Below are 11,671 nucleotides of genomic sequence, written 5' to 3'. Positions count from 1 at the left end.
CATTCCGACTCGGACTATGGTTCACATCTCGAGGCCAGGAATGTGGGGTTGAGTGCCTCAGGCAGCACACTGCACTCGCAGATATATATTTATGCATGGGATTTTGCCGTAAACGAGTTCGCTCACTAAAAATTTCGCAATAAAGACGTACAAGTAGATGGTATATAGACAACTCGCAAACATACATACATACAGCAGCTACCCCATCTCAACAAAGATATATTGGGAATCATGCTAATCATGCTAATCAGCCCGCATCAACCGCTCCAAACGCAGCCGGATATGATGCTGGAACCAAAGCGGGAACCCCCTCAGACACTTCGCAATCCACCCGGTCGCCCCAGGAACAATAACATGACCGCTCTTCCCTGTGAGGACCTGGTTGACGATGTTCTCAGCCACGGTCTCAGGGTGCAGCAGCGGGTTGAGGAATGTATCCTCGGGAGTCAGCTTCTCGATGAGCGCGGTCTTCGCGAAGCCCTGCGTGATGAGGACGGTGCGCACGCGCGGCGCGTTGTATCGCGTGGCCAGTTCCGCCGCCAGGCCCTCGTGGAATGCGATCGCGGCCGCCTTGGTCGCGGAGTAGTCGACCATGTTGGGGGTGACGATGTACCCTGCCTGCGAGGCGACGGTGACGACCATCCCGTGGTTGCGCTTGGTCATGGCAGGCAGGAATTCCTTGGCGAGCCAGTAGTGCGCGAAGGTGTTGACTTCGAACTGCCGACGGGTTTGGGTCTCGGTGCTGCCGAGGATCGTGCGGCTGCTGCAGATGCCGGCGTTGTTGATGAGGACTGTTGGCTCGCCCATTGTTGAGCGGATGGTGGCCGCGACCTCAGCGATTGCCGCGGGCGAGGTGATGTCGCATTTATGGAAGCGCACGGTGGACGGGAGCGCATCCTGCGGCGGCTGGATGTCCAAGATAGCGACTTTGATACCGCGGTTCCCGAGCAGCCTGGCGACCTGTCGTCCGATTCCGTTGCTGCCGCCCGTGAGCACGACGACTTCCCTGTTCCAGTTGTACTGGTCGGAGACCCCGTTGTTGACTGCGCGCTGGTTGAGCCACGCGTTTACGCGACGAAGAATAGCGAGGGACGCGAGGACTTTCAGGGCCTGGAAGGCTTTTGGGTGCTGGAGCGCTGTCTCCTGGCCCTTGGGGGTGTAATGGGCGAGCAGAAGCAGAGCCAAGGTCTTCCAGGGGCTAAGGACAGTTTTTTGCAAGAGCTTCCCCACAACGTCCGCAGTAAACCCTGTAGGAAGCCGGGCAATGTTAGACGGGAGCCTCCAGACCCGGGACCGCAGTTTCAGAAAACTCACCTTCTCGCGAGAACCAGAATCCTTGCGATGCCATGTTGTGCAGTGCAGCGTGTTTGTGTCGTATAGCCTGGGGGAAGTGACATGAGCAGAAACCTGAGCACAAGGGTGCAACGAGGCCGTCATAAGGCAGACAACAGGGATGGCAATGTGCCCCCTTTCCCCGGTCGACCCGCCATCATTAATTGAGGCACACGAGTCGTAGTGCGGGGAAATTCATGGGACACCGAGGAAGCAACCAATTTCTTGCTCGTTGAATGACTGGTGGGCCAGACCGCGGCTATTGCTTGGCGACTGATTTGAGAACTTCTTGCGAGCTTCGCGACGGCGCTCCGGAGTATCAGACTCAGACGTGATTCAGTCGACAATCGATATTTACTTTCCTATCGAGCTTCGACAAATAGCCAAACAGACATTCGAGTCAGACGAATTGCCCACTCGACATTCGACCCGGGTATATCACTCCTCGCTCCACCACTCCAACCAGCCAAAATTTGCTCAAAATATTATTGCATATGTTCTGACAAAATCGCTGGAAATGCAACAATCAAGATTCCTCCCACACTATGACCCCCCTCACTATGATGCGAGGTTCGACCCATCCAGAACTCCATAAAAACACTAACAAAATAAAAACGCACAAGAAAAGTGTACAACGACCGACAATATCGCTTTCAGTTAGCCGCCCTTTCCCACTGAAATGCACTGGTATAATCGAACAGTAAGGTATGATATATGGTGCGGGCCAAGCAGATGAGGCAATGAAATAAACGAGCGGCCGTGAAGGCTGGGGCAACGGGCTGTCGCCGAAGGTAGATGGCACAACGAATCAAGAAGTGGTTTCCGAATGCAAATGCATCGAGGAGGTATATCAAGACTTGAGAAGGAAGCACTTGAGGTTGGATAAGAGAAGGTATAGAATAGGGATGAGATCAAGCGGGGCTAGGCGCAGAGCGCGAAAAGAGGAAAAAGTGACGGAATGAACGAAGAGACACTAGAAGGGATACGTCTTCGGGACATAAAGTCATCAATCAATCCCAGAGAGAACAGGCGGATCTCCAAAGATCTTCACGTAAATATCGGTGAGAATCTTTGCATCGGCTCTGAGGCTTGGTGAGATATTTCGGTTCCGGAGCAAGAAAACAATCGTCCTCCGGAGTAGTCTCTCAAGGACGTTCCGATCCACAATCTCCGAGAGATGGGGCGACATATACGTGGTAGAAAGCACTAGCATGTTTCCAAATTGGCTGGAGAAGTCAGCATCATCAACAGGGCATTGCAAGGCAGGCTCAGAAATAACATACGCATGAGCAGTCCCAAAGATGTTGGTTACCACTGGACGTCCCTCAACCCGGTCAAAAGCTTCTGTACTTAAGATGGCAGAGTCAACGCATAATTTACAAGAGATCCGAAGTCTTTGAGGTAAATCACGATAGCGGCTGACATTTGTCCCCTGGTTGTTACCCAAATCGCTTTGAATGCGAGTCATGACCGAGGCTTGTTGTTGGTCATAAGCTGGTGACACCTTCTGGGATTTCGAGGCTGATTCACCAAATCCGGTGGGCGAGTCGACGGAGCCTGGATCGGCCTTCGGACCGCAGTAATGGAGGGCATGATAAAGGAGCGGTCGATGGATGATGTACCGCGCCCCATAGTATTTAGCCCTCATTCGGGCAACGTTGATGTCAGTCGACGGAGGATCCTTATCATGCCATTTCATTTCCTTCGGGAGGCTGCTCCTCCAAAGGTTGAGGTTCATGCTGAGGATTTCCTGCACATTTGTTGACCACCGGGTTTCCCCCTGTTCTGCAGGGTTGAACATGGGCGTTAGCGGAATACAACTTGGCAACACTCATAGGAAATCTTACTCTCAACCTTGTATAGATCCGTATGAACGCGATTGAGGACCTTCCGCAGGTGTATTTGAGCGGAATAAAAGAACATCATCATCGTGTTGGGGGCGGATATATCATTCGGTAACGAAATGGTGAATTGTCCCTTCGGCAGGTTGATACGGGACTCCGAGCGAGAGATTCCACTTGCAGGAAGATCTAGTTCTGCTAGGATGTCACTGCCAATCGTATTAGCACGAGCCGGCGGATAGGACAAGACAAACTAACCTTTCAAGTTGGAGGCAAGTCCAGTAGGCAAAATTAAGAAGATCTTTACTGTGGCCCTCTGGCAAATCCGCATACCGCTTTCTATAGTCCGGAGTTAGCCATTTGTCATACAGGATTTTCCCAAGAGTTCCAGTGCAACTCACGGGCTTGTGAGCAGCTGGCAAACCCTTGCTGCCTGGGAAATCCAAGCAGCACTCTTGAAAGGATGAGCCAGTTGGCCAGTATATAAACCAGCAAGTAGAGCTGCTTGGACATATGATAGATGAGTTAAGTTTTTTCCAGCAAGTATTTGCGTAGCATATGCATACAATGCCAACCCAGGAACTGTATCGACGTTCTGAAGGTGAGGGGGATCTGGGAGTGTGATGTACTTGTCATCAGGCGCGGGTACGGTGGATGGTGAGTGATTCTGATATGGTGAATAAAAGCTGCCTTGCGGAGGTGGCAGGAGATCTGGCTCATGGGGCGGCAGAGCTCCATGGGGCGGCACCCCTGGGATTGGTTCGTCCCGATAGTCAATAATGCGATCGGTACATGGCCCACGGATGGGATCATCCCGAACCTCACAGATACGACCAAGAGCAAGCACAAGCAAGATAATGGCGTTGGACAGTGTTTTTTCTACTGGTCGAGGTGCAGCGCTGTCTGGTTTTCCGCTAGAGGGCGATGGTTGCAACGTCTCACCGGATCGCTTGCGCTTAGCGCCCCTGGGAGCTTCTATTGAGTTTTTGCTTCTGGAAATATGCGTTGTTTGACCCGGCTTGGGGCAATACATCTCAATGAAGGTCTCCGTCTTTCGTTCCAGGTCTTGCTGATTCAGGAATGGATGGAGTTTATGCAGATTATCCAGGTAACTGTTGCGATAACGGCGGACGGTTCCAGCCTCCAATGAGACTACACCATTCTCATCGATGCCTTTGATTTCTGGCGGGGTGTCGTTGTACCTGGTGTTGGGCCAGGAACTGTTGATAGCTGCGACTTCTGAATAGCCCTCTTCCAAGCTCGTGTTGAAGCTCGTTGCTTGAGAGGTGGACTCTTCTAGCAGGTCCACCCGGTCTCCGCGCCCATCAAGCCGCATAAATTCTCGATTCTCTTCGAGTTTCATCACATAATCATCGTCATAACGGTGAGGCTGCAGGAGTTTAGTGATTGAGGGCCATCCGAGTAATTTATGTGCCGCTGTCGTATGCTCTACAGGAATAGAGAGCTCTCCATCCTCCGAGTCTCCTATCTGAAGCAGTCCATTCGTATAGCTGCTGGGGTCTCCGGCCTTGTGTTCATCGGGGACCGTCTGCTCCTTTGCCTCGGATTTCTGTGAGGTCTCTGGGGGATATGGCTTCATGGGAGTAAGTTGGGGCTGCTTCTGAATGTCATTACCGGCAATCCAGTCGAGCTTTGCCAAAATCTGGTCAAGCTTTGCCAAACCCTGGTCGAGCAGCTTATCATGGCCAAGATGAAGATTTTCCAAATGGCTGAATCTAGACTCATTTGTGTCATCAGAAAGTTGTATTCTGTCCACTAAATGCTGCGTAGACTTCTCTTGCCTGGCAAACATTGTTAGCTCCCCATGAATGCGACCTAGTTGCTTAGCAGACGACTAACTTGTGAGGGGGAACTTCTTTATAGACGCAGATCAGATTATTTTCTTTACAATGACTGCACGCGGGACGCCCTTCATCACACTTGGCCTTTCTGGCTCGGCACTGGTCGCAGGCCTAGGAGACAAAGTTAGTTGGCAAGGCTCTCTATATTTTATAGCAACCAAGGCTTACCTGCTGTGCTCGCGTCGCCCTGCGGTTTCGCATGTTGAAGGATTGACTCTGGTAATAACTTGAGTCGTAAGGAACGGGCGTGTGCGAGACCGATGGAACAGTGGGGGGATATGGAGCCGGGGGCAATGAATTCGGAGGTGGTGGAGGGTCTCCATTGGTGTGAGGAGGTGGATCTTGGGGAGGGAAGGACATCCGCGCCCTGGCGAAATCAGGGGGCGCAGATAGAGGGGAGGACTCATGCGGCACCCCGTTCATGGGGTGGAAATTTGCATGCGGCGGAGGAAGGGGCTCTGAGGGAGCGTGAGCTGGCGTTGGTAAGCTGGCGGGGCGACCGAAAGGAGCATCAGGAGGAGGCTGCGGCCGCTCCCTGCTCTGCATAGGTGGGTAATTATGTGAGGGCAAGGGAGGTTGGGGAAGGTTGGAAGTCCGTCGTGACTCTGGAGGATGACCGTCATATGAGGGCGGGAATTGGCGCCACGACTGATCGTATAACCCCGAGGCTGCAGGAAGACCGTGCGGTGCCTCCGGGGGCGGTATGCGATGCATTGGAGGAGCCGGGCCGGAGTACTGAGGGGGAGCTCTCGGGTTGTCGTCTGTTGGCACGATTTCCATGGTTGTAGCTCCTGGGTCGTGAGTTGGCACTGTCGGCGGGCGCAAATCCACGATAGGCGGTTTATCGAAGGTGATAGTCATACGGTCATGAGGACATGTTGATGCCCATGTGGAACACAAAAGGTCGGGTACGTTGCGCGACCGGGATGGTCGAAGGCGAAGCAGCTCGAGCTCCCAAAGAGGAAATCAGCTGGAACCTGGACTGGGTTGTGAGGGCGGGGTGGAATGAACGAAGGTGGGCTTCAATCGTTGTTGAGAAGTTCCTGTTGGGCTGCCTTTGTTCTCAGTAGCAGAAAGACTGGCGAGAAGTGGGAAGAGTTCTGGATCCAAGTCGGTTTGCTTCGGAAATGTATGATTCGCGTTCTCAAGGTCGCACGGAGAGGGGTGAGGGATCGGCCAGTCAAAGCGTGGAGCGAGGGTTTCTGGAAATGGCAAACGATGGCACGGAGAATGTCAGTCGGGGAAGGTAGAGGGCGACTTCACTTGCAGGCAACCGTCGAAGTGAAGCAGCCGGCCACGACAGAAAGCAAAAGAAGGAGAAGCAGAGCCAGAGGGAAAAGTCAGAAAGCGGGAAGAAAGAGATGATCGCGATAGCCGACTAGTCTCAGAATGGTGGTGCCAATGTTCGCATCCAAGATGGTGGGTAAGGATTCAGGAAGAAACCATGCTAGGGCGGAAATAATAATAACGACCTGTTAATAGTGCCAGGGCCGGGGGGAGGTGGGCTGGGACCAAACGGGCTAGGGAGTTTTGGGAGTATAAACCAAGGGAAGGGCGAGAAAGAGAGGGAACTGTCTGACTGACCAGCCTCTGGAATCCGCGCAGCCGCCAACCGATCAATCACGACAGAGAAAGCCGACGAAAGGTGGAGGAGGAAAAAAGAAAAGTGACAAGTGATTGTTGAGGTGAGTTGTGGTAAGCTCAGTCGTTCCCCATAGTCTGGCACCTGAGAAAGAAGGAATTTAGTGCTTCTTAGTGCCGAGAATCAGTCAGAGGGGGGAGGAGAATGCGAAAAAAAGGGTCAGGAATTGGGACTGAGCTGGAGCTGGAGCTGTTAAAAGAGAATCAACAGAGGGCGAGGAAGGCCCAAACACACAAACACCACAGAACCTTCGCAGACGAACAGAGCCCAGTCAGAATGCCCGACATGCCCTCCAACAGCATGGTCCCAGGCCTCGGACAGGGGTGGCCGTTGAAGGTCAAGGCAGGAAGAAGAATGACTGGCAAGCGGTGGCAGCGAAGATACGTACCCAATCTGATCGATAAAATACAGCTGGCCTGGCCTGGCTTCGATGATGATGAAGATATGCAGTCGACTGAGGCTGTTGGGAAAGTCGAGCTTCAGTTCAAGAGGGAGAAGCCAAAGAATGAGACAACGTCTCCGTCGCGTTGGAGTGGGCTTTTGGCAGGTGATCTGGCAAGAGAACCTGATAGTTCTTTCAAGTCACGATCACTTGTTTCGGCCTGCCCCTCTTCCAAGGTTCTCAGGACTGCGAAAAGAGAATCCTCTGCGACTCTCGAAAGCGATTATGATGATTTTATTTGATGATATCTTCCGCCTCAAAAAGCTGCTGGTCTGAAACCCTCTGACAAGCCACCAAAATTGACAGATCGGTTTTCTCGGGGCCCCGCTCGCTCCAAACCATGGAAACCCCAAGAACCCACGCAGCCTGACGTTTAACTATTTGACAAGGAACGGGGATTCTCTCTTCTGGGTGCGTGTCTGGATCCAGATCATGATTTGACTTCGATGCCACCCCTCGGCTGATGAGGACACTATCAGTCAGAACACAGGTGGGGACGCTGGAGACGCTGGAACTGGAGGACGAAAGGAATCAACCCAGCCATCGGGAATCCAGCAGATCGTGCGGATTGGCAGAGTGACGTCCAAGATCAGCGAGGAAACGCGCTGACCGAGTTTTCTCCCAGATCGCGGGAGACAGTCAAGAACGGTCGCTGCCCGAACCCCGACGAAGAGAAAACGGTCGCGCAATTCCCAAGGCTGGGAAAAGGGCCGTCGAGGCGGGGTTCTTCCGTTCGAATACGACCACGACGAGTCTCCTCTGTCAACCCGCACCCAATGCCTTGATGGAGATGATCTGCTGTGACGAAAGAGTGTGGAGTCTGAGATCGTTCAGTTGGGTACCCATCTGAGAAACGATCAAACACGGTTGATTACGAGCAAGGGGCATCATATCTTGAATCATGTCGGTGCATCACATCTTCCATACATCATCTGGAAGCTCTCGAAGCAGAGATGCTTGAGACAGGGTTTTGTAAATCAGATGTCGAGCGCGTTCACCCCTCATTATATGTAGCATCTTCCAGAGAGAGAATATATCATGGGTCGAGGTCCTCCTGGATGTCTACTTGGACCATGGACAGAAGGGGGAGATCAAGGGCGCAGTTCCCTGGTTCAACCCGTGGGTCACCCGATCTCAACCCAGGAACTGTCAGCGTGTCCATGGTACCCTTGGAGATCGCTCCGGCGGAGTCAGACAAAGCTCGGTTAGCCGCTGGAAGGCGACAATTTGCTGGAATTGCGCGCGGGAGACAGCAGCTGCATCCGTGATCCGGACATCCTCACATTGTCCCTGTGCCACTGGACAGAGAATGCAGTTGACTTCAAGCGAGGAGATTCAAGCCGGGGTTTCGCATCTGCAGATGTGGCAAACCCATCATGCACTCAAAACCAAGCTTGGAAGAGGCTGTTGGCTGCATGCTGGCGATGGGCCGGTCGATTCCCAGCAGACTGGGTCCCCCGCCAAGTTGCCGGTCGTCGGGGTGCCTCATCAGCTTTGCCGTCTCATCGTATTGGGATCCTTTCTTTCTCGTTCTGGCGGCGGTCGAATTGCTGGGCACGCTCCGACTGGCGATGTCGAAGGGATCAACAGAAATTAGCTTTCCCTGATCCCGTCCTCTGGAACCACCGTCGGCTCCTGGCGTGGCATACCAGTCCCTGGCGAGTGGCAAAGGGACTGAGAAGCGTCTCATCGCCCACCCCCCAAAGTCTCGCAGTCTCCTCGAAAGGCACTTCATCGACGAGGCAAACACTGGAACAACTGCTCCAGCTGCCCAGCCATCAAAGGCTGGTTGGCTGTTCCGGCTCTTCAGTTATCCTCAGCGACTCCGCTCTCGACCGACCCCACCTCAACTCCAGCTCCCAAAGACTCACCTATCAGAAACTTGATATGTTACTAGATTTCATTTCACTGTCATCATCTGTGGGGCCCGAATTCTCCAGTCTGCGGGATCTGCTATTCCCCATTTCTGCAAAGTCCTCCTTGAAGAACAATCAGACACCCACCGGTGCTGCGAAAATCCCGTCCGCTGTCGTGCAGACAGGCGAAGCAAGGGAGAACCCTGTGCGGCATTTCATGCGGAAGGCTCCAGTCTTCAGGCTGAGGAACGCTCGTTTTCCAACCCCGCAAGGTGGAAACGTTTCCTCGAGTTTGCTGAGACGCGTCGGTTCCCTTTCTGGGAGACTCGGGTGATGGAGTGAGAGCATGACAACAGAGAAATAGAAAAAAAAAAGCACAAAACCGACGAGCCTTGCGAAGGCAAGTTCCATCCCACGTCACGTCCTTCGGAGCGGCTGTTCAAATTCTGGACTCGCTGAGGAGTGAGCTTGGCCAATACTCGTCCTGAGGCAGAAACCGCTAACGGTCGAAAAGAGCCGAAACTTAAAGCGCACGAGGTCCACTGTTGATATCCTGATATCCCCAGTGTGCCTCCACTGTCCAAGGCTGAAGGACAACACTTCAGTCACAAGGGCAGCAGATCCATTATCCTGAAGGAAATTGTCCTGTAGATCGAGCACGGAATCTTTCGTGACATCTTTGCCATCACACGCTCAATGATAATCTCCGCTGAGCCACTTCGGACCTCAGGAGCCAGGAGTCAGCATTTCGCATTTCAGACGTTGGCTCAAACGACGTGGCGCTGTTGGACCACGTGAAGGCCAAATCCTTTTGATGAGATGATGACCTCAGCCGACACATGAGCTGTGTGGAGATGAGGGCCTTCTTTCAGCCACACACACCCCCTGCCAAGGGGCCACTCTCCAAGTCCAGTCCTGATCGGGAATATGGTGCCAGGGCCAGATACCCCGAAGCTTGAGATGCTGATTCGGTTGCGATGAACCACCGTCAGATTCACGAACTCGTCTGGGGGCCGTTTTTGCCTCGCAAAACGAATCATGAATGGCAGCTGTGACAGCGGCAGCGGCCGTCCAATGGCTCCTCCTCGACCAGGGTTTCTTCCCTCTCTCAGAACGTGAGCCACAACATTTGAGATGAAAGTGAGGCGTGCGAATTATCTCAACCTCTCAATATCATTGGCTCTGGTTTTCCCATTTCTCTTTCACATCGCAGCTTGTGGAGACTGCAGAATCCCGATGGATTTCAAATCCTCCCCACCTCCAATCTTCATGTCCTCGTTGTCACCTGGAAATCCGACCTTCCAAGAATGGCTCATCCCCACGAGGCTCAAAGCATCGCACTTCAAAGAGCACGACACGCCATGCCAGTCTCTTGGCACGGCCGTTGCTAAATTCCAAATACTTTCCGATCTTTTCTTTGTCATCAGAATGATGTTCACGGTGTGAAGGATGATGAGATACGGGGGAAGGATTCTATTGGTTTGGCTCGCTTCTGTTGAATATTTTCCAGAACAAAGAACTTGGGCACGTTCTTGGTCGTTGAATATCGATCGACTCTTGGGACGAACACAGGTTCAACCGCGTGCATACCCTTCGGGAAATCTGCTCCCGACTTCGTGTATATGTCCGCTGAAGCGGGTGAAAAATATCCGTTGGCCATTATTCGAGACACTCTCACGATCCAAATTCGGCACGTTAGTGCCTTGTTCGCCGTGTGTGTCTGCAACGCACCATGTAGAGCAGAATACGCTCAGACACAGCCTCCCAACTTTATCACTTGAGCGCCTTTCCACGCAGGCAACATGTGAGACTGCAATTCCTCCAAGTCTCTCAAGTTAACTCCGTATTCCTTCAGACAGTTCATCGGCTCAATGGATAATGCGATGCCCATAACCGAGGACAGGCACAACAACCCAAAGCAAACCGGTCGACACCGTGTAAAGTCAAATCAACTCAATAATAATCGTCCTGGACAAACAACATGACAGCCTCACTGCATGCGGATCATTCAACTATTTGTGCGACCTGCACTCTGTCCTACCGAGTCTGTCCAGGTGCATGGCGGCACTGCATTGTGCAACACCTGATCACTGCCTGCTGAGGATGGAATGTTCTGCCGAATCGCAATTACTCGTTTGTCTGTGATGATAGGACGAACAGAACACGCCGAGTGATTGCGAAATTGGAAGGGAGAGTTCTCGAGGGCGCAAGCGGAGTCGAGTCCCCTGCCCCCAAACCGATTGTCAACAGCAAACCATGTGGTCCTCTATCCATGCACAATCACCAAGCCCGTTGCCCTTCCCCCAATTGAAGATCCGAGTCCTCAGATCATCTCAACCGATGGAACCAAACCAGCACTCAAGGAGTCCACAAGGCGATAAGACTCCTCATCAGATGCACATCAGTCCTCAAATCAACGATCAATGTGACCTACCCCCGCATTTAGCGCCCCAAACGCGACCCATACTTCTTCCAAAAAGACAGCCGTCGAGGAAAGAAATGCGATCTGTGATTCCGCGCATGCCGGTAGGTCACAAAAAGCTTTCGTGGCTTCCTCCACAAGAATGAACAACGGGGGAGAGGAATTCTCACCGGCGCGACGAATGGATTTGTTGCGCGGCGTGGAGGGCCAATCATCCCGATGCTGTTCGGTGCTGCCGCGGTGCACGGACATCTTGCCCTGTCGATGGATCTAT

The 11,671-nt window shown here is 52.8% G+C and overlaps 2 protein-coding genes across 2 annotated transcripts; both read right to left on the bottom strand.

The window, feature by feature from the left end:
- Positions 1–26: 26 nt before the first annotated feature.
- BJX67DRAFT_339035 (short chain dehydrogenase/reductase family protein) lies at positions 27–1,640 on the bottom strand. The gene is made up of 2 exons (XM_071027630.1): positions 1,315–1,640; positions 27–1,247 (listed from the first exon to the last, which is right to left on the bottom strand). The coding sequence occupies exons 1-2, from the start codon at positions 1,346–1,348 to the stop codon at positions 244–246; spliced, it is 1,038 nt and encodes a 345-aa protein (XP_070891264.1). The 5' UTR covers positions 1,349–1,640; the 3' UTR covers positions 27–243.
- Positions 1,641–2,109: 469 nt separating this feature from the next.
- Positions 2,110–6,094, bottom strand: clcA (putative C6 finger domain protein). Its single transcript, XM_071024873.1, has 7 exons — positions 5,204–6,094; positions 5,034–5,146; positions 3,575–4,975; positions 3,432–3,512; positions 3,180–3,382; positions 2,616–3,117; positions 2,110–2,558 (listed from the first exon to the last, which is right to left on the bottom strand). Exons 1-7 carry the CDS (start codon positions 5,894–5,896, stop codon positions 2,339–2,341), a joined length of 3,213 nt encoding a protein of 1,070 aa, XP_070891263.1. The 5' UTR covers positions 5,897–6,094; the 3' UTR covers positions 2,110–2,338.
- Between the last annotated feature and the right edge of the window lie 5,577 nt (positions 6,095–11,671).

This window comes from Aspergillus lucknowensis (assembly GCF_044049455.1).
Source record: "Aspergillus lucknowensis strain CBS 449.75 chromosome Unknown BJX67scaffold_1, whole genome shotgun sequence".
In the NCBI taxonomy this organism is placed as follows: Eukaryota; Fungi; Ascomycota; class Eurotiomycetes; order Eurotiales; family Aspergillaceae; genus Aspergillus; species Aspergillus lucknowensis.
Note: the sequence above shows the minus strand (reverse complement) of the source record. Positions and strands in the feature narration are given on the sequence as shown.

What these genes read in the sequence shown, in the direction of transcription:
- BJX67DRAFT_339035 (XM_071027630.1), bottom strand. Translation starts at nt 1,348, where the DNA reads ATGGCATCGCAAGGATTCTGGTTCTCGCGAGAAG. An exon ending in ATTCTGGTTCTCGCGAGAAG is followed by an intron (nt 1,248 to 1,314) that starts GTGAGTTTTCTG and finishes GGCTTCCTACAG; the next exon opens with GGTTTACTGCGGACGTTGTG.
- clcA (XM_071024873.1), bottom strand. Translation starts at nt 5,896, where the DNA reads ATGACTATCACCTTCGATAAACCGCCTATCGTGGATTTGCGCCCGCCG. An exon ending in GGGCGACGCGAGCACAGCAG is followed by an intron (nt 5,147 to 5,203) that starts GTAAGCCTTGGT and finishes TTTGTCTCCTAG; the next exon opens with GCCTGCGACCAGTGCCGAGC. An exon ending in ATCTTTGGGACTGCTCATGC is followed by an intron (nt 2,559 to 2,615) that starts GTATGTTATTTC and finishes TGACTTCTCCAG; the next exon opens with CCAATTTGGAAACATGCTAG.